Raw genomic sequence first — 20,821 nt, forward strand, 5'->3', positions numbered from 1 at the left:
ATTTACTCAAATCCAAGTATTTATACACAATTGATGACCCAGTCAAAGTGCCATTCACACCCTGGTGTCAGGAGCAACGTGGGGGTTAAGTGTCTTGCCCAAGGACACATTGGCGTATGTAGACTAGCAGAGCCAGGAATCAAAACCTTCCAGTTGAAAGGTTGTGGGCCACTGAGCCACCAAGTGTCACTGTATCTCAAAGTGACTTTACGACTTATTGACTTATTGCTTCAAAACTCATGTGTTTTTACTGATTGTTCAACGTCTGTTTTTACTATTTATGAAACAGTGAATCAGTCAATCTATTTTCACGTTTTCCTCATTTAAAGTTGTTCCAGACGCCACGTTTAAATCCCACAAAAACACACACACACACACACGTGTTTACTACAAATTGCACCACACACCTGTGTTTTCATCTGGGTTTTTTTTTTTACGTTCAGTCTCTGACCGGACTTATCTGAGGAGGAGGTCACAGGATAAACTCAGGCACTCGACCTGTCATCTCTTTATCCATGTCAATCATTTACCCCCAAACTGAGGTTTAAAGAGAAAAACAGCATGTGTGTGTGTGTGTGTGGCTGTCAGCACGTATAAGTCAACATTTGTGATCATTCACAGGAAACTAAAAGACAGAGGAACAAAAAAACAGACGAGATGAGACAAAAGAAGTGATACTGTATATTTTTAGTGCATCATTCACGACTGTAAGCGCAACACAAAAAACACAACTCTCCTCCTGTTTTCATAAAAACACTGCAGCAGCATATACACAATTTTATTCACCCTTTTATTGCATTTTAAACTCTCTCCTGGAGATGATTCGTTTCCTCGAACCCTGAGCAAAGACACTGTGTTTACACAAAAACTGTCACTCATTCAAAACCACTATGTGCTTTTTTTACTCAAAGAATGCGATAATATCCTACGAGCACACGCTGATTTTTATCTGAACACCAAAGTCTTCTTCACACCAGGGAAGCAAATAAAGCTGAATACGCATTTATATTACAAGAATATCATATGTTTTGTCGTTTATTTTGGTCGTAGTCGCAAGTTTTATGTTGAAAATTTGCCTTTTTTAAGACAAATTGTCTTGAGTATGTTTCTTTTGGCACAAAAATAGGATTAAATTGAGAATATTTGAGCATAAGAACTCTTTAAATGACACCAGATGCATCCGAGTGAAAGTCAGAGCTGATTTAAATGCATTTAAGATCATCCAGGACTCAAACTATCAACCTATGTAATAGAGAGAAGTTTGAATTTACTGCCAAAATATCTAATTTTCACTAGGGCTGCACAATATTATCAGCACGTTATCATTTATCAGGCGATATTGGCTTTAACATGTTCTATCAAATAACAGCAAACTCTCCAAATAGCTCCCATTAAGCTGCTACTGTACCTCCTTGACTATTATCTTACATCGGTTTCAGTTATTGGCCGAAATATAGGCAAAAAGTCCAATATCATGCATCTCTAATTGTCATAATTTGTCTTTTTTGTCACATTTGAGGTGAGATCTTCTGTAAAAAACAATACTTTACAGTGTAGGAGTGCTTTAATGTGCATGTTTTTGTTAGATATTTGACAATAATTAACTCTTATCCATGTCAGACCAAGTCAGATTATGATGTTATGAGCAGGGAGGAAAAGGTTGATAGTGGGATAGTAATCGATACTTGAAGTTAGAGGGAGTAGATACTCGCAAAAAAAAAACACAACAGTGTTGTCGCCTGCAACATTATCAGACAGCGGTAGTTAACAAGATAACGCTGTAGAGTTATGTAAATCCCAGATTAAAGCAGAGACAATTAAACCAGCTTCAAAACAAAAAGTAGCAGCAGCAGACAATGAAAGAAAATATTCAACCAAATTTCCTGAAACTTGGTGGGAAGACGTTGTAGACCAAGATGAACAAAAAAGATACGTAAACGAGCGAACTCGTCCGAGCGCGTTTGTCGCCAATTTGTACTAAACACGTCTAAGCTGAAATCTTGGCGTCTTGACCCTACGTAAATGAGCTCGAAATGGTACCAAGTATTTTCCTGGTTATTGATTAGTGTCTGTTTATTTGGTAAATGTAGACATTTTTTCACACCACGGTCCAAAATTAAAGGACATATATGTGTATATTCTACTCAATATTTCCAAAAACCACAACACACTTTAAATAAACATTGTCACAAAGACCCTGAACAGAGCTAGTCTTCACTAATCCAAGCATAATCTACGGTAAAGCATGACACGTGACTTCAGTAACAGAAAAAGATCCAGTGACCAGGTTTTAAGTCTTTGAGAAGAGTGCAGTGAGAGCTCCTAGCGGGAAGTGACGAGCGCGCGACATCCGAGGACCCACATCCACTCAGGAACGCACCTCATCAGTCCACACTGTGAGGAAGAGGAGGAAAAGATGTTTACAACACAATTTGAAAACAGGATTTCACAGTGAATCGGCGCTGACCTGCAGCGTGTGAGGCCAGTAGCCGGTGGTTCTGTTAGAGACGCCCAGCGTGGAGACGGCGTGACTCGCGTAAACGTCTGGTTTTGGCACGAGCCAACCTTCTCCTGAGGACGAGGATGACGAAGACGACTGTCGCCTCGACGAGGCGATCTAAAAACACACATTGTACATCAAGAACTGAGATCGTCTACAGTTACTGTATCACCTTGTATTCAGCCTATAGCCTTAGAATAATGTACTTTAGGCAAGGCCCCAAGGAAAGTGTGTGTTTTTGCCTTTTCAAGGTGGAAGCTGACTACTTTCAAGGAAGAACAACATGCTTTTTGGTATGTGAAGGCCACTGTACTTTCCTGTGGTGAGATCTGCAGTCTCACCACTAGAGGTCACTAATTCTTACACGGTGTACTTTGTAGGCTTGGAAGAATGAGTTGGTCGATAAAATGTCAAAAAAGGTTGTTTCTCAAACCTGCAAATGACGACGTCCACAAACAGAAAGAAGACATTAATGTTGAATGTGATGAGCAAAAGCTGAAAAAATACTTCACAGACAGTTAAATAATCTGTATTTGCAGCTCCACTGACCAAGGGTCGTAGGGAATGTTCATGTTTGATTTCTTACCTGGAAAGGAACCAGACTTTGAATGAAGATGCCTCTGCTGCTGTACTCAAGGTGAAGAGCTCTCGAGAAGTTATCCAGGTAACCCTGAAGTGTCGGGGGACGACAGAAAATCAGTGAAAATCACACTTTGACCCTAGGTCGAGGTCACTAATAAAACATATATGTGTGTGCGTGCAGCTGTGTTTAGTCTCACGGTGTAAGCGGCGAGTGCTGCCCGTCCGGGCAGAGGCCTGCAGCAGGCACCCGACGATATGTTGACCACGGCGCCTCTGCTGCGCTCCACCATCCCCGGCAGCACCAAGCGCACCATCAGAGTAGCCCCCGCGACGTTCTTGTTCACCGAGTCCAGCAGGCCCTGCTCGGGCGTCTCGATCAGACTCTGAGGCGACGTCAGAGACTCGTCCACGCAGTTCACCAGGAAACCGACGTCCTTCCCCCTCAGGGCGTCCTTCACGGGTTTACTCGCAGCCTGGTCCGCGGAGAAGTCGGCGAGGACGATGGCGGTCTCCACGCCGTAGCTCTGGGAGAGCCACGCGGCGGTGTCGCTGACAGACGAGCGGTCGTGAGTGATGAAGACGATGCTGATGCTGTGCTTGGCCAGCTCCTCTGCGTACGCCAGGGCCACAGACTCTGAGGCTCCTGGCAGGAGAGAGAGAAGACAACAGTGGAGAAATGAGGACACAGGAATACAGAGAGTGACCACACTATATTATTATCATAATTGCTTAATGTGTTGATTCTTTTTTCATGGAATTGATAAGTGGTTTGGCCCATAAAAAGTCAGAAAATGTTGAAAAATGCAGACAATTTGGAATAAATCTCGAAATGATGATGTTGTTTTGTGCACAAACCATAAATTATTCAGTTTGAATGATTTCTTTGCAATATGGAGCAAAGAAAACAGAAAATATTCACATTTAAGAAGCTGAAAAATCTGACATCACGTAGACTGACATTTTATACTTTAATGTCTTGATTTTTAGTAATTAAGTAAACTTTAATCTCAAAGTGGGATGTTTGAGTGATGTTTCTACACATTTTCTGATTTTTCAGCTTCTTAAATGTGAATATTTTCTGTTTTCATTCCTCCATATGACAAATAAATCATTAAAACTATATCGTTTTGGATTGTGGAGACACCAAGAAAATTGAGAACATTGTCATTTCAAGATTTCTTCAAAAATGTTCTGCATTTTTCAACTTTTTCTGACTTTTTATGGACCAAATGGTGTTTGGGAAATCCCTCATGGCCCCCTCACGAACCCTCACCATAAATGACAGCCCAGTCTCCGTATCTCTGCTTCAGCTTCCTGTTCGGGATGATTCTGGGCAGAAAGTGGACCCTGACCAGGTTGCAGCAGTTTCTCAGCAGCACCACAGCTTTAGTGGCCGTGTACACAGCACCGATCAGGGCCAGAGTCTCAAAATAAGACGAGCACGACCGAGACATTTCCCTGTACAGTAAATTAAAGCTGTCAACTGCCGCCATAGTCACACACACACACACACACTCACACACACACTCTGCAGCGATACTAAGCCTATTAAACTAACTAAAGCTGCAGCTGTAGCTTTACAATTATATATATATATTAGTTTTAACAGACAGAGGTGTCATTGAAAGCAAGACTACCCGGAAAGGAGCAAAAACATTGAGCCATGTGATAATGTACGTCACCCGTGATGCATTCTAGAACCCATGAGAAAATCTTGTAAAGTACTGTTTTACAATAATATTATCCCTAATTTGTGTTTGAATTCTGCTACAAAAACTCAAAATTACTATACATATCTAATTTTGTCTTTTAAAAATGGTAATATCAATTATATCTCATATATTCCTTTAAAATCTCACTTGTCACGCATTTATCCAACGGTCATGAATGCAGCGTGCAGTTTTCCCCACAATCCCACAATGCACCGGAGCTAATGCTAAATAGCCGTTTCCATAGAGACGCTGCTGTCTGTTTGGTTGAAGGGATGCCACACGGATGAAAAAAGCCTTTCATATCACAAAGACACGGTAATAGAACGTTCAATGATAATTCTACGAATTTTTTTTGTTGTTGCTCAATTTCTGCCGTTGTGCCGCTAGTAAGCGAGCTAGCTGTGCTTACAGCGCTATAAGTAGCAGCGCTAGCAGGCTAACAAGAGAGTAGCTGGTATAATAATACAAATAAAACAAATTAAATAATAATGACTACCGTTCTATTTGCTTGGTTATTAAACTGGCACCCGTAATTGTATGTGGACATAAAAAAGGAGGCGTTTGGCACTTCTCTGGAGACCAAAACACTTAAATTACCATCACCATTCACACGATTTGACAAGGAAACAGGTTCATTCTGACATGTATCTGGATAAACACTGTCATTTTTAATCTGACACTATATTCTTTAACATTTTTTACTCTGGTTAACATGTTTTTAGTGCCGAGTTTCACATTGAAATGGATCATAGCTTTTTTTTAAATACAAATTTAGGACAAACAATTACTTAACGATCACTATTCACACAAGTATTTTGATAATCAATTAATCGGTTTAAGTGTTTTTAATGAATGAAACCTACTTTGAAATGTAATTTTTTTCAGGTGTCTTTGCTCCATATAACAAAGAATCATTAAAACTGAACCCTCATCATTTCCAAACACTTATTTTCTGAAATGTATGGACTAAACGATTTCTCAATTAATCAAGAAAATAATCGTAAGCTTTTTAACTATTTTTCAGGCAGCTGCAGTGAAATGTTTTACTCGTTTACTCATTATTTATTCTGTATATTGTATGTAATTTGTATGTTGTTTGTTTCTGTTGTGCAGTGTGTTTTTCAGCAGATGTTATAGCACTTTTGCCACCAAAGATTTGCCCGTAGAGACAAAAACCCATTCTGTTAGTTTTAAAGAATCTGTATCTGATTTATTTGATTCATATTGTTGGTTAAAGGTTAAAAGGATCAGACCTGGTGCAGCCATTGGGACATTATTTTACTCACTTGTGAATGATTAATGATTCATTAATTGTTCATTCATCGATTACTAAAATAACTATTCTAATTTTATTCTGGTTTCCAGCTCCGTAATTGTGAATATTTTCAATTAATAGAGAAGATAATCAACAGATTAACTGGTTGTGTAAGTAATCATCGATCGCAGCTCTTATTTACAGATTAAATTAGGATGGAGCTAATTTGTCAAATAAAAAGATGACTTTGGGTGTACCTTGGACTGAGAATAGACATTTGTGTTTGTTTGATTACTTTTCTGATGGTAAAAAGGAACAAACTCAAGTATCGTTTAATCCGTTTTGGATTAACGTTGTCAGTGACCTGCACTACACAAAACATGGCCCCCTCTCCTACCTAAAAAACCCAAAACAATTACGCCATTATATTCCATCCAAAGAATTATCTGGAGGAGATGTCTCAACTGTCAGCTGAAGACGAGGTGGAGTTGCAGTCTCTGCTCAAGCAGCTTCTGATAAGCGTCAACGACAGGATCTCTGGTGCGCCGTCGACCGAATGTGCCGAAGAGATCCTTCTTCATCTGGAGGAGACGGACAAGAACTTCCACAAGTGAGACCACCAGGCTCAGATTGTGAGGCATTTACTTTAAAGCTGTACTACAATGATCTGCTCTCCTTTCAGTTATGAGTTTGTGAAGTACCTACGCCAGTATGTGCAAAGCTCCCTGGGGACTGTGGTGGAGGAGGAAACCAAGAACTTGACCAGAGGAGAGGGACAACATGCGATTGGCTCAGGTCACGACAATTTGATCCACGCCATCACTCGCAGGACACGAGACTCAGCTGAGTGAGTGAGGCACAGAAAAGTCTCTCAAAACTCCTACATAAAGCGATCCAATCAAATCATAACAGTTTTGGTAGATAAAATAACTTCCAGGTACTTTTCTTTTTCCTGTTATAGGTTCCAGCAGATGATGCTGACCTTGAAAAACACCATGATCATGGTGGTGGAGTCTTTGATCAACAAGTTTGAGGAGGACCAGATGAGGAAGGAGGAGCTGCAGCGCAGTCAGTCAAACAGCCAGTACATGGACAACTGCTCTGATAGCGACTCCTCCTTCAACCAGGTCAGAGACACCGTAGATTCACTTACAAACCATTTAACACTCACCTTTCATTAGTGTAATTTCACCATACAAGTGTCGGAAGTATATATCAGGATGATGAGAGAGCAAATCAAACCTTCTTGTGAAAAGTCCATAGCTGACTTTGCTCGGCCTATTTACACCACTGTATTTAAACATTGGCGATAACAGTGTTGTTACTTCCAGAGCTCAGTATTTTCTCAGGTGGTACTTTGTATAAAACGTAGTTTGAGAACCACTGCTCTATAGGAGAAATTTTACAGTAGCTCTCCTTGCATGCACCAGGGAATCAAGAAACTGCCTGTGTCCAGTTATTAAGCAATAAGCACTTGTGATTATGGCTTTATGGCGCATCATGTAATTCATTTTCATCTTTTCACCTCTCTTTTCAGAGTTATGCGTTCCTCAGACAGGAGCAGCTGCAAGTCTTGGCAGAAAAACTTGACGCCAGCAAACCCAAAGAGGTTAGACCAACACTTTCATATTTTTTTTCACATAGTATTTCCTCTTGTAGTTTTCAGATTATCTGACTAGACTGCCATTTTCTTTCACTTCTTTTTCTGTTTGACCCTGAAGTTGCAGCAGCTTTTAGTTTGAGCTGTTAATTTGCTGTTTCTCATTAACTCTCAAGTGTGTGATAAAGTAAATCATTGTGTTTAATTTACAGCGACAGTCAAAGACAGTCAAAAAGTAATACATGTGCATTTTTTAATATTAAGGTCATAAAAATAGGATAGTATATGCAGTACAGACAGTTGATAACCAGAATATATACAGCATGAGCCTAATATTTACAGAGTTACAGAGGACTGAATGGATTTGAATAACAACAGTGATATTGTAAAGAACTGGTGACAGTTAAAAATGAGTCTGCACATTGTAACTACACCTTCACATGTCAGAAATAATGTAGTTCTTCTTTATTAGCGCAGTAAGTTTCTTCTTTAAAACTCAAAATGTACGCTCTTGGGTGGTTTGTTTGTTCAGGCTGCTCTAGAAACATGGTGCGTCAGGTGCTCGCCATACCTCCATTTAAAAGCTTATTTTAAGGCTTAACCCAATTTTTATTTTATAAACATATATATGTATATATATATATATATCTAATATAATATATATATATACATATATATATATATGGCCCACAGTTTCAATTTCATCATGTATTATTTAGGGCCTTGATTACAGGGCCACAAACTTGGACAGGTCTGATTTAGAGTATCCACTTAACCTTATCCTCATATTGCATGTTTTTCGAGTGTGGGAGGAAGCCGGAGAACCCAGAGAAAGATTATACACTCATAAAAAAACACATTTACTTATAAGATGTGCCAATAAACCCTCTTAAATATTAAGCACTGGAGCAGTTCTTTTCATCAGCAGTGGAAACATTTGTCTGCTGTCAGCTAATAATGAAGGAGATGCGTCACCGTTATCAATCAACCCCGCAAATCTCAACCTCATTGATCGTGTCAATGACGGATAAAAATAGACGTGATGGTCAGCACGGCAGGTTTGACACAACAACAAAGTAAACTTTGCTGCAGTTAGAAGGTCGCGACCGACATGGGTTTGTAAACTCTGTGACAGAGGTGAACGTGATTGATGGGTGAAGTGTTGTTTTTGTGCGTGCAGGTGCGCTGGCAGGCTCTGCAGGCGCTCTGCTGCGCGCCTCCCTCCGACGTGCTGAGCTGCGAGAGCTGGAGCAGCCTGCGCAGGAAGCTCTGTGCGGCTCTGACCGAGCCCGACCCCGACCTCAGCGTGAGTGCCGCGCAGCCTCGGCTAATCACCGGCAATCAGTCAACTACAAATTCACACTTTTTACAACTTAAAAACAAGTCAAGGATTCAAGATGTGGAATTTTTCATTTCAGCACAGAGACAGTCCAACATAGGAATACATGTGCAGGGCTTCCAGGGTCATTAAATAAAAAAAATGTGCACAATTATACCAACGATAAAACAGTGGCCAATAGAAATGTCTGTAGTTTCTTTCAGGAAAAGCGTATTGCACTGTGTCTGTTTATTGCACTTTATTACCACATTTATTGCAAGGGAGATTCAAGGTCGTGAAAGCAAATGATTGCACCTTTTACTTGGTAGAGGTTAAACATTAGTCCACTTTTATTTTATTTTGTTTTTCAGTATCACTGTGACAGGGAAACGGGAAAAGCTTTAAAAGAGTCTGTGAATAATGGTGTCATTTTAATAAAGAACAGTGTAGGGTTGGTAGGGCTGGGCGATAGGACTCATAAATAATACCTCAATAATTTCAGTCTACCTCCCGATATAAAGCTGAACAAGGTTTTACTGTTTTCTTTTTAGATGTTTGTGCTTCTCACATTGGTTACCATTCATTTTAGATGACATCTGCTTTATATCCTTTCCTTTGCTTTAATTTAATATCCCATTTGACTAAATGTGTCAGTATCAGTACTGCAACAGCCCTTAACCTTTGCCATATCTTGACAATATCTTCTCTCATGTCACAATATTGACTAAAATGTTTAATTGTTCTGAAGAAAACAAGATCATACGGTTGTTCCTGATGATTCAAAGCTACTATTTCCTGCAATTACATTTATTCTCTTAACATTTACAGTACATTTCATTGATTTTTATAGAATATGATTTTTGTATGTGCATATTCTCATAACCTCTCTTCCTCCTCCTCGCTTTCCTTTTAGGATAATGTGCTGCAGTTCTTTGCTAAAAGTTTCTCCTCCTGTCCCCTGAACGTGACACGAGAGATCTACACCAGTTTAGGTAGGACAGGAGTTTTAATGTTCATGTCCAGCACATTTTAATGTTTAAAATGAACAAGAAATCGCAGGAGTCACGTAGACTCACAATTTTCTGTGAGGACATGTTATTTAAAAAAAAATGGCTGCCTACCTCTGTAGAACAAGATGGCTGCTACTCGCGCCAGCAGTAAAAACAATCTGCTACTTTTAGTCTTAATTGCACTTCTGTATTATTTGTTTCACAGTTATTCAGTTGTACACATAGTAGTTTCTAATTTTATTCCTGGACAAGTTGCTACGCTGTTTGTGTGCGCAAACATACTGCACAGAGCGGTGTTATCGACTGCTACGGCTAACGGTGGCTAACTGTGGCTAGCCCAGATAGGTTTTCCAGTAATATAAAATGCTAATTCTGGGACAAATAATTCATATAATCAGATGATTGTAGACTTAAAGCACTACAAAAAGTATAATTATTTACTCAAAATTCAAATTATTTCACCTTAATTTGAGTAGAACTTAATTTTTTTTATGAAAAGGTATATTTAGCATATGATATATTGTGTAAACATCCCTCATTAAGTAAGTATTTTTATTATATTATATCATATATATACATATATATATTTTTTGTAATAATTCTCCTTTTTTATTTTTCTTCTTCTTATTATTATTATTATTATTATTATTTTTCAGCTAAAAGTGTAGAGTCAAGTTTTGCGTCTCAAAAGCTGAGCTTCCCATCAGGCTCGGCCTCCGTCGACATTAACAGACCTGAGGTCGTTCGTCTCCTCAAACAGGTGCAGTGTCATTTTCCTTCATATACTGTATGTTATACACGTTATTATAAATAAACCATTCTCTCTGTCTGTTTGGCCTCAGATTCGACTGATGAACGACTTTCAGAAGGAGGTGACGACCTTTTGGATCCGTCACCCAGAGAAGTAAGATGGTGTTGACGTGGTTTTTTTTTTAGATACTTACTATCACATACTCAAGTACTGTCAAGTCACTTTATTTGGACCCAGTTTTACACATAATAAACATAATAATAATACCTGAAATAAAGATAAAATTAGTCCAGGCTCCACTAATCAAGACTTAAAATACATAATTATGAATAAATAAGTAACCACTGCACGACACTAGAATAAGAATAAGAAAAAACTAAATAGATAATGTGTAATATTACTTCCTACTGCTACTGATTTGAATTAAAACGGAAAAGGCTGCATGTATGTCTAAAAGTCATGAATAATTTCATTATTGATTAATCACACGTGTTTGGTCAGTAGTTTGGTTTTTAAGCAGTTATTAAATGGTGAAAGAAAAAAAACTTCCCATCACTAACATGTTGTATTCTGGTCTCAATTAAGTCAAGTAATTTATAGGTTCAGTGCGGTGCAGTGTTTTCTTTTGATCTTGTTCCTTTTCCCTCAGGTACATGGAGGAAGTCATCGACAGCACCTTCTCCCTCTTGTCCTTCCATCATGAACTCGGCTCCAACTCCTCTGGAACAGAAAAAGTCCTGGAACCAATTCACTTACTGGCCTTACTGGATATTAAAGCCACCTGGTTTAACAAGTGGATGGTGTGTATTTTTAATTTAATTGTGTGTACGTCACTGTGTTTATATCTTTCTCTTTTGTTCATATGTCCCTCGTTTCTTTTTTCCTCAGCATGGCTCCTACAGCAGGACTGTGGTTCTTAGACTCCTGGAGAAAAAATACAAGTCTCTGGTGAGTGATTCACACAATGATCAATATCTCTCTCACTGAAGGGCGGAAAAGAGACACACAAGTGGGCGTCAGTACTTTGTCTGACAGCTGTGTCGACCTTCTCTTGTATCACTTTATTTACCAAAAAAATAAATACAATTATTGTGTTGCTTTTGTTGCTCATTTGGAGCAATATGTCTTAAACGACCGGTTATAGCTCTGTGACAACCGATTCAAATGTAGTGGCTGTTTTCGGGAAACATAGAAACTTAACTGTTATCACCGTTTTGTGTGGGTTTTGTTGTGGAAAATATTCAAAAAGAGCAAAAGGAAATCACGTCTGCCTCTCTCACTCTGGTAAAAAAAAAAAGCTCGAACCGATCGTATTAAACCACAAAAACTCAGCAAAGCGTGTTTTAACGTTGTGATGTGTTGGACTTCTCGTGCAGAGACGTTGTTCTCTGCACAACAGATGAACATTTGCTCATGGCTAACATTAGTTCCTGTCAACTAAACTGATACATATGTAAATAATAAACTTAATGGTCCAGTGAATAACATGCAATAGGGTTTATTGGTCGACGATGTATGAATATCTTTGTATAAGTGCATAATTGCTTTAAAATATAATGCGTACTTAAGGCCTAGCCACAGCAGCCTGAACAGAACTGCATCCTTTCTGGTATGCGAAGGCCACCGTAGTTCCCTTGAGGTGCTTGGGGAGCGGGAGTAGTAAATGCACGAGTCCTCACTTTCTTACATTTTGCAGTCCCACCATTAGATGTCACTAATCTTTACACTCAGGACCTGGATTGGATGGATTGATTGAATCTTTTAAAAAATCCCTCTCAACTCCTACTTTGATTCAGAGGAGATTACCGCGGATTTAACGCTTGAAACTAAAGTCTCTAAAGTCATCTTGATTAAGTGGTTCAATAACAGGAGGTTGACTGTTGGCTGTGTGGATTCATCAGGGAAACACGGGAGCGAATCAGACGTATGCGGCGTTGCATTTTAAATCCCTTTATTCTTTTTTCAGATCGTCGCGGCTCTTCAGTGCTGTGTCCATTACAGCGAGTCCTGTGTGAGAGTGGATCCCCAGCCAGCCGAGCAGCAGAGCACCGGTGAGTAAAAGAGTCCATAAACTCGTGATTTTTCCTCGGTCTTCACCCGGGAGTCTCCCTCTCTGCGGTAAACATCAGCACATTTTCATTAATGGATGACTTAATGCATCCTGTGAAGCAGAGCAAAGATAAGTGAAGCTGAAACCGGCGGTGAGTGAAACCCTGCCTAATGAGAAAATAATGCTTCATTTGAGGCCTGCGGGCGCTCGGTGTTGTTTGTACCTCGACTTTTTGTTTCCTGTCATCATTTATCCAGCGCCTGTGATGTGCACACGCGGCGTCTGCCGTCATTAAAACGGAGGGGGAAATCGATGGAGGGAAGACATGAGAGTGATTAGAGAAGCAAAACGTGGAGCAGACAAACAAAGTCTGGCTCTTATGACAAGAGGGCCTGCAAACAGAATATACATGAACTTTAAATGTATACAAGAATATTGGGGGGGGGGGTGGTTCGTTGTGTAATTGGTATTTTGATTGGGTCGTTTTTCTCTCTTTGACTAAACCTTTTCTAAATTACTTAATTACTTGCTTTAAATGTACAATTAAAGCCAATTAAAATTTAAATTCAAATAAAATAAGAAAGTAATGGCAGAAAAATTGAGAAAGGAAAACTTACTCAACAGTTTCAAGGAATTAAATCACACATTACCTTGTTTACTGTCAATAATCTTTGAAGAAGTTGAATAAAAAGCTGAAAGTGCAATGAAACTATTGTGGTTTCATTTCAAGGCGTTATGAAAATGGCACTTAAAATAGTCAAATATGCCATTGTTGCAAAAATAAGTACATTTTAAAGCCTTCATTTGAAATTAATTATCCTCTTCTACAAACATACGTGAGGAATTTATTACATTTCCACCATTAAACGCTCATAAATGTTACACGTTGGACATTTTTAAATCACCTTTAATCCACATTCTAATACATCGTTATGACCACGTGTAGACACCTAAGGCATACCTAATAATGTGGCCATCAATGGGAGTCAGTTTTTAATGAGAGCTAGACCAAATATCATAAAATGCTCTTTTTTCCCCTTCAGTATTTTTGTTTATTTTGCAGTATTTATTTGAATTAGCTGGCAGAGCGGTGCCACAGCACGTTTAAATGTGGAAATCTCAGCGGTGTGGTCTGAGTGATAATGGTGTGACAGTCTTGGCGCGTTATCTCCTGTAAGCCAGCTGGTTCCTGGAGACGAAACATTTTGACCTTGTCTTGGATGAGCAGTGATTTTGCCGCCCCCACTGCCACAGATACACTTCTCCATAAAAAGAGGACTTTATTGAGCTGTACTTCTTTTTGATGCTCGGCACCCAGAGGCCCTGCAAGGTTGTCATATATGTTTTTTTTCTTCCACTTGTCAGTCTTATTATAGTACAGGAGGTTAAGATATGGAATAATATCTATCACATCAGAGCAAAGACATCCTGAATACTGAATAGTTTCAACCCTTTTATTCTCCTGGTGTTCTTTGAGCATTCTTTGATTCTGAACTCTTCTTCTTCGGCGTTTTCATTGATGTTTGAGATGGCTCATATGGGCACAAAGAAAACTTAAAAATCAGTCAATATTGATCATTTTCCTGATAAATGTCAGATAGATTTGGGTTTAAGTTAAAGAAACAATGTTGTTTGTGGTTTTAAACGTCTTTATGGACAAAAGAAATTGACATATTATTAGAAAAATGTGCTTAAACATCACATCAATAAACTGTATATTCAACATGTTGTATTGTGACATTTTTATGTCTGTTCCAGCTCAGAGAAGCGTTTACTCGGGGAAGGAGCTCGAGTACGCCGTCTTTGTCCACTCTCTGTGTTTCCTGGGAAAAGTCCTCGTCTACACCAATGGAAGAAAACTCTTCCCAATGAAAGTGCGGAAGCGCAAAGGTGCGTCTTGGTTAACACAAAGAACAAAGCTTAGAAACTTCACGTGACTCTTCTTCTTCTTCTTCTCAAACAGGACTTTCAGCAGTTTGAACAGTTAACGCAAAGAATGGAGAGAAAAATACATTTCTGACAGAACCAGACTTAAAAGATGTGCAGCATCTGCCTAGGCCGGTTGTGGTGAAAGGACAAAATAGGCTTCACTTACATTTCTTTTGAATTGAATCTTTTGAACGATTAAGCTCAGGAAGCTTCACGTGAGTGTTTAAGTGTCACTTAAAAATCCCAGTTTCTTAACTTCTGGCCCGTTGTCTCTCGGGCCAGAATTTGACCGGAGATAACCAAGCTGACTTATTGTCATTGGCACATAGTCAATTGTGGCTAACTTCTGCAGACTTACTGACCCTGACATCTTTAAAGACGTAGACAGTATTGTTCATTGTTTTCATCAACAGGCCTCACCAATGACCAACCCACAGTTAAAGGGACAAACAGTCGTGCTGATAGTTTATTGCCTTGTGCCGATCCTAGTGCTAAAATCCAATCTTTACAGCAGAGGAGTGTGTCTGATCAGCTCACACATTTCACCACTCCCACCAGTTCACCTCTGCAAGTGATTGTGCCTGCCCCCCACGCCCCTTAATCTTAATCACCACTTATGTAACTTTGATTTTGTAGTGAGACTCGTCGTCAACAGCCACGTCAATTACGTGGCTGTTGTTATTACACCGTGATTCACTTTCCTTCTAAGTTTATTTTATTGCAATCATCGTAAAGCCACTTTCGAGGTGGAGCCGAGCCGATGAGTCTCTCCACACACCTTAAAGGAGTCATTGAGGTCACATTGTGTTATTTGTGTTACGACCTGGTCCAATTTGATCTGATTCAGTGTCTCACATTGTTGACTCACGTTGAGGAAGGAACAAGTAATTTAAAATGTGATTCATTAAGGGTATGGCAACCTTTGTCCTCCGTGACCCTCATGTGGACGATAAAGTGCTAGAAAATGACTGAACATGATGGGTGTAGAGAAAAATACATTTCTGACAGAACCAGACTTAAAGTTGTGCAGCATCTGCCCAGGCCGGTTGTGGTGAAAAGAGAAAATAGGGTGACAGAGAACAGGTGTGAGAACAGAGTGCAAAAAGTGGATTCACTTACATTTCTTTCCAAGTTTTAATGAGGGTTTTAATGACGATTAAGCTCAGGAAGCTACACGTCACTCTTCTTCTTTGTAACTTTGAGTTTTTAGTTATTAGTTAATTAGTTAATTCTTCTGCTAAACAAACAGGACGTTCAGGAGTTTGACGGATAGAAAGGAGTTAGCGTGAGAGTCATGAAGAAATAGCAGAGAAAGTGCAGCCAAAATTCAGAACCCAAAGAGTGTCGCAGGGGAAACTTGGACTTTTTAAGGTAACGTTAGCGATTGAAACTCCAGATATCAATAAAAAAAAAATCTATATTTTTTCTTTTAGTAGTTAGCCCTGAGGGCATGTGGAGGATAAAGTGCTAGAAAATGAGTGAACACGATGAGTGTTGACAAAAATAAATCTCAAACTCAAAGTTTTGCGACATCTGCCTAGGCCGGTTGTGGTGAAAGAAAGACCGTAGTGGACAGAGAGGAGGTGTGGGTGGAATGATGTTTCTGCCCTCAGGCTTTCCTCCAGATCAAACAATGAGCAGGCCGATTCATTTACGAAAACATGTCCTGCAAATATTGTCTTGGGAACAACAGGGTCAGACTGTTTTTATCTAATTAGTAACCATGACTCTTTTTTTATGTGTTCCTGTGCAGCCACTGAATCACCTTTTTACTCATTTACCGCTCATGTCTCGCTTCAGATCCGGTCAGCCTCACGGACCTGGTCGTCATCCTGATTCACATCATGTACCAACACCCGCGGCCTCCGCACAGTGACCCCTCCTCCTCCTCCTCCTCCCCACACACAGGTGGGGTTCCGCCGACTGTGCAGCAGACACGAACCACGTCAGCAGGTTTTTTCAGCGGAAGGAAGGAACGCAGTGAACCCTCCCCTGTGAGGTGCAGCAGTCCATATCTTTTATCTCTCAACCTTGTACCGAGTCACACAGTACCACGCTTGTCTCTGGGAAAGCCTTTATTGCTCTATTCATTCTCCCGAAGTGCGCGCCTGTTTTCGCTGCCAGTGATCAATAGTCTTCACTCCACCTTGACTTTGTCACACGATCATTTCCTGAAGGCGTCATCGATTTTTTTATTAATATTTTATTTTATAGACTGGTGCCCCCCCCCCGGAAATATCATACTGTCAGCAGTATCATGACGTGGTGGAATGAAGATGCAGAGTAGAGTGTTGAAAGGAGGATGACACATTTTAATTTTTGAAATTTCCAGTTTACTGTTGCTCAACTGTAATATTACGACTTTATTCTCAGAAGATAAAACATTTTTCTCTCTTCACTTTCACTTTTTTTTTTTACATGGCACAGACTGGCACACATGGCACACTCCACCGTTTACTGACCCTCATTATGAATGTATTTAACTGAGGATTGTGTGCCGTGTGCGGCAAAAGCTGTTTACTTTGTATACACAAAGTGTGTTTACTCTGAGGAGCTTTTAATTTGAAATCAATGGTGCAATGGCTTGAATTCACTCTTGTCGTGCTATGGAAGAGCATCAGGGCCACATGTAAAAAAAAATTTTGAAAGAAAGATAAAAAAAAAAACGGATTAAACGGAGATTAAAGTCAGAATTATGACTTTTTTTCTCAGGATTCTGACTTTTTTTCTAACTGTAATCTGAGATACATTCAGAATTCTGACTTTAATCTTAGAATTCTGATTTTTTTCAGGATTCTTACTTTAATCTCAATATCCTAACTTTAATCTCAGGATTCTGACTTTTTTCTCAGGATTCTGACTTTAATCTCAGGATTCTGACTTTAATTTTAGGATTCTGACTTTAATCTCAGAATTTCGATACTTACTTTAATCTCAGAATTCTAACTTTTCTCAGGATCCTGACTTTAATCTCACAATTCTGACTTTTTCCTTAGGATTCTGACTTTAATTTCAATATTCTGACTTTAATCTCACAATTCTGTCTTTTTTCTGACTTTAATCTGTTTTTTACTTTCTTTCAAAGCAATCTCTTTGGCCCCGGTGGCCATAGTTTAGCTGGCTGTTGATTTATCTTTGAGTCATCAGATCAGATTTATTTGCAGTGTAAAGTGTGAATCAAACACACCCCCACTTAAAATGAAAATCTGGAAAAACCCAGCAGTGCCAGAAGTAGCTCTGACAGACAGTGAGCAAGTAGAATGCTGCGTTTTCTGTAATAATAATGTTATAATTGTTTGTTTTCTTTGTGTGTGTGAAGACTCCCTGTCGCCCTGCAGTCTGGTGATGGAGGTGCTGTGGGCGCTGTGTGAGAGGACAGAGTGTGCCGCCGAGTGTCTGTACCAGCCCGCCGTCATAGAGACGCTGCTGACTCCTGTTATAGCTCTGCTCAACGGTCAACAGGTCCAAACACAGTCACACACACACACACTCCCTGCTTTAAAAACTGCAGCGGGTCACTTTTGAATCAAAACAAACGTTCAAAACCGGCGCATTTGACGTGACAAAGTCCGGATTAGGGCATGATCAGCTCCACACGACTCAGATGAAGGAAGCCGCGTTCAATTTAATGTTTCTGTTCACAAACACCCAAACAGCAGCGGAATAATAGCATTAATTCATTTGTATATTATTTCAATACATGAATATAAACGTCCACACTGTGTGTGTGTGTGTGTGAGTGTGTGAGTGTGTGAGTGAGTGAGTGAGTGAGTGAGTGAGTGCGTGCGTGCGTGCGTGCGAGCATTTCATTAATTCAAATTCCATTTCAGACTTTTCTCTTAACCTGCTTTAGTAAGATTTATTCAGTGGGAGACGCTGAATAATTCCTCCCTAAATCAGATTATGAGAATCTGGTGACGAGTTGCTATCACTGACGCTCTCGTCAGCCGTGCTGTTTTAGACCAAAACCACACCCGCAGAACACGGACTGTCTTGTGATTGGCCAGTTACCTGGAAGTGACGTAATTGGCACAGTGGAAAGGCAGATGCACCGCTAGCAATTATCAAAACATAGTCAGAAGACACTGTGACAAGTGAAAAGACTGCTGCAGGACGCCTGTAGCTTGGATAAAGTTGTGGTTACCGAGATGATAAACACACATGCAAAGGAAAGCTTAGCATGTAGCCGGCTATCGCTAATGCTAAATGACAAAACAAGCAAAGACAGTAATATACGTATTGTTGGCACTGCTCCTTCCTTTTAGGTGAAGTTTGGTGCTGTGTCCTGCTTTATATTGCTACTTTCAACCGTAGAAGAAGAAGAAGAACTACTCTCGTTGTAGCTGCTGAGCGTATCGGTTGTACGGAGCTCAGCAGCTACAACGAGAGTAGTTCTTCTTCTACGGTTGAAAGTACGTCATCATGTGCCAGGACTCTAGTGCCCGGACTAGGAGGTGCTGCTGTTTAGAGGAGTGGTGAAATTCGCCAGTGACGTAACTAGTCAACGGAAGTGCCGTTCCGCTTCGTAGAGATCAGGAAAACAATCAAACCCTGTGCTCTCAGCAGTGGCTGAACTGATTGTTATGGACTTTTAGGGCTTCATAAACGAGGTAATGACGCAGATACACACTAAAATGCAGCGTTAATTGGCACTTTTGGACTATGGGATCCATAAAGGTCCAGTGTAGAGAAAAAAATGTAGGAGAGGTTTACTGGCAACTTAAATGAATATAGTAGCCTTATGTTTGTTTGTATAAGTGTATAATAATAAAATGTATGTTGGTTTTTGTAGCCTTGGAACTGTTTATGTGTAGGTAAGATAAGGGGGTGCTTATCAGAGGCTGCCACGTTACTACAGCAGTCTGAACGTGCATTTTGTGTTTTCCTACTGTGCAAACAGAGTACAAATGCAACCTTTGTGGCATGTGAAGGCCACCGTAGTTCCCTGATGCTCTCAGGAGAAGGACAAGTGGCTCTAATTTTGACCATTAAAGCATTAAATACATGATATTTGCCTGTAATCTACATCTACATACGTTATGAAAAGCGTATAGCAATAGCAAACATCTCTCTGGACATGTTTTTAATCAAATCCACTTTATTTATGGAGCACATTTAAAAACACAAGGTTGTCAGAGTGTTGTACATAGACATAGACCGACAAATAGAAGACTAATGGCGTGTTTCCACCGGCTCGCCTCGCCTCGCCACGGCACGGTTAAGTTGAGTTTCCACTAGCATGTTACCTGCTTTGGTAGGTACTATTCGTCACATCTTCAGAATCAGAATCAAAATCCTTTTATTGTCATTGCACATGTACAACGAAATTATAGCAGCAACCGAGTGTGAAAGTACGTAAAAAAGTACAGGTAATAAAAAAAAAAAGGAACAAGGTGTTCAGTGCAAAAGGATATAAAATAGATAAATAGATAGTATGTACACAGTATGTACACTGTTTGTTACAATATATGCACATTGTCCTTGGGTGGTGTGTGTGCGTGTCAGTCAGTGTGAGTGTTTGTGTATCAGTGTTTGTTTGTGTTCAGTGTAGTGATGGCTTGTGGGTAAAAGCTGTTTCTGAGTCTGTTTGTTCTAGTTTTGATGGACCTGTAGCGTCTGCCAGAGGGTAACAGGTCGAAGAGGTGATGTGCAGGGTGAGAACTGTCTTCTGTGATTGCCTCAGCTCTGCTGAAGAGTAGATGTCTCTGAGGGAAGGGAGGGGGCATCCGATGATCCTCTGTGCTGTCTTAACCACTTGCTGTAGCCTCTTCCTTTCCGCCTCGGTGCAGTGGGAGAACCACACCGTGATGCAGTAGGTTAAGATGCTCTCGATGGTAGAGCGGTAGAAGGCCACCAGCAGCTTCTGGCAGATGTTACTTTTCCTGAGCACTCTCAGGAAGTGCAGACGCTGTTGTGTCTTCTTGATGACAGCTGAGGAGTGTCTGAAAATGTCTAAAATCTCAATATTTAACAGAGGAGTCTGGTGTATTTAGCGACAGCACTGCTGATCGTGACTGGCATCACAAACCCTGCCGCTGTATTTCAGTCCGGTCATGGAGGAAGTACTGAACAAATAGTTTTAATGAACTGATTGTAATGATTCAGTTACACTGA

General features: G+C 40.0%; 2 protein-coding genes across 2 annotated transcripts in view; one reads left to right on the top strand and one right to left on the bottom strand.

The window, feature by feature from the left end:
- Positions 1–769: 769 nt before the first annotated feature.
- hsdl1 (hydroxysteroid dehydrogenase like 1) lies at positions 770–4,716 on the bottom strand. Its single transcript, XM_058613869.1, has 5 exons — positions 4,356–4,716; positions 3,280–3,725; positions 3,087–3,170; positions 2,468–2,617; positions 770–2,394 (listed from the first exon to the last, which is right to left on the bottom strand). The coding sequence occupies exons 1-5, from the start codon at positions 4,573–4,575 to the stop codon at positions 2,323–2,325; spliced, it is 972 nt and encodes a 323-aa protein (XP_058469852.1). The 5' UTR covers positions 4,576–4,716; the 3' UTR covers positions 770–2,322.
- A 96-nt stretch (positions 4,717–4,812) lies between these two features.
- The window catches only part of tbc1d32 (TBC1 domain family, member 32), a 71,767-nt gene continuing 55,758 nt past the window's right edge, over positions 4,813–20,821 (top strand). The window contains exons 1-16 of the mRNA XM_058614184.1: positions 4,813–5,109; positions 6,490–6,659; positions 6,732–6,896; positions 7,011–7,176; positions 7,587–7,658; positions 8,830–8,955; positions 9,881–9,959; positions 10,634–10,737; positions 10,820–10,881; positions 11,378–11,528; positions 11,617–11,676; positions 12,695–12,779; positions 14,537–14,668; positions 16,508–16,615; positions 18,027–18,221; positions 20,321–20,333. Coding sequence (XP_058470167.1) covers positions 6,505–6,659; positions 6,732–6,896; positions 7,011–7,176; positions 7,587–7,658; positions 8,830–8,955; positions 9,881–9,959; positions 10,634–10,737; positions 10,820–10,881; positions 11,378–11,528; positions 11,617–11,676; positions 12,695–12,779; positions 14,537–14,668; positions 16,508–16,615; positions 18,027–18,221; positions 20,321–20,333 — 1,673 coding nt within the window. The 5' untranslated portion in view covers positions 4,813–5,109; positions 6,490–6,504. The remainder of the gene's footprint in view (positions 5,110–6,489; positions 6,660–6,731; positions 6,897–7,010; positions 7,177–7,586; positions 7,659–8,829; positions 8,956–9,880; positions 9,960–10,633; positions 10,738–10,819; positions 10,882–11,377; positions 11,529–11,616; positions 11,677–12,694; positions 12,780–14,536; positions 14,669–16,507; positions 16,616–18,026; positions 18,222–20,320; positions 20,334–20,821) is intronic.

Source organism: Solea solea, chromosome 17 (genome assembly GCF_958295425.1).
Source record: "Solea solea chromosome 17, fSolSol10.1, whole genome shotgun sequence".
In the NCBI taxonomy this organism is placed as follows: Eukaryota; Metazoa; Chordata; class Actinopteri; order Pleuronectiformes; family Soleidae; genus Solea; species Solea solea.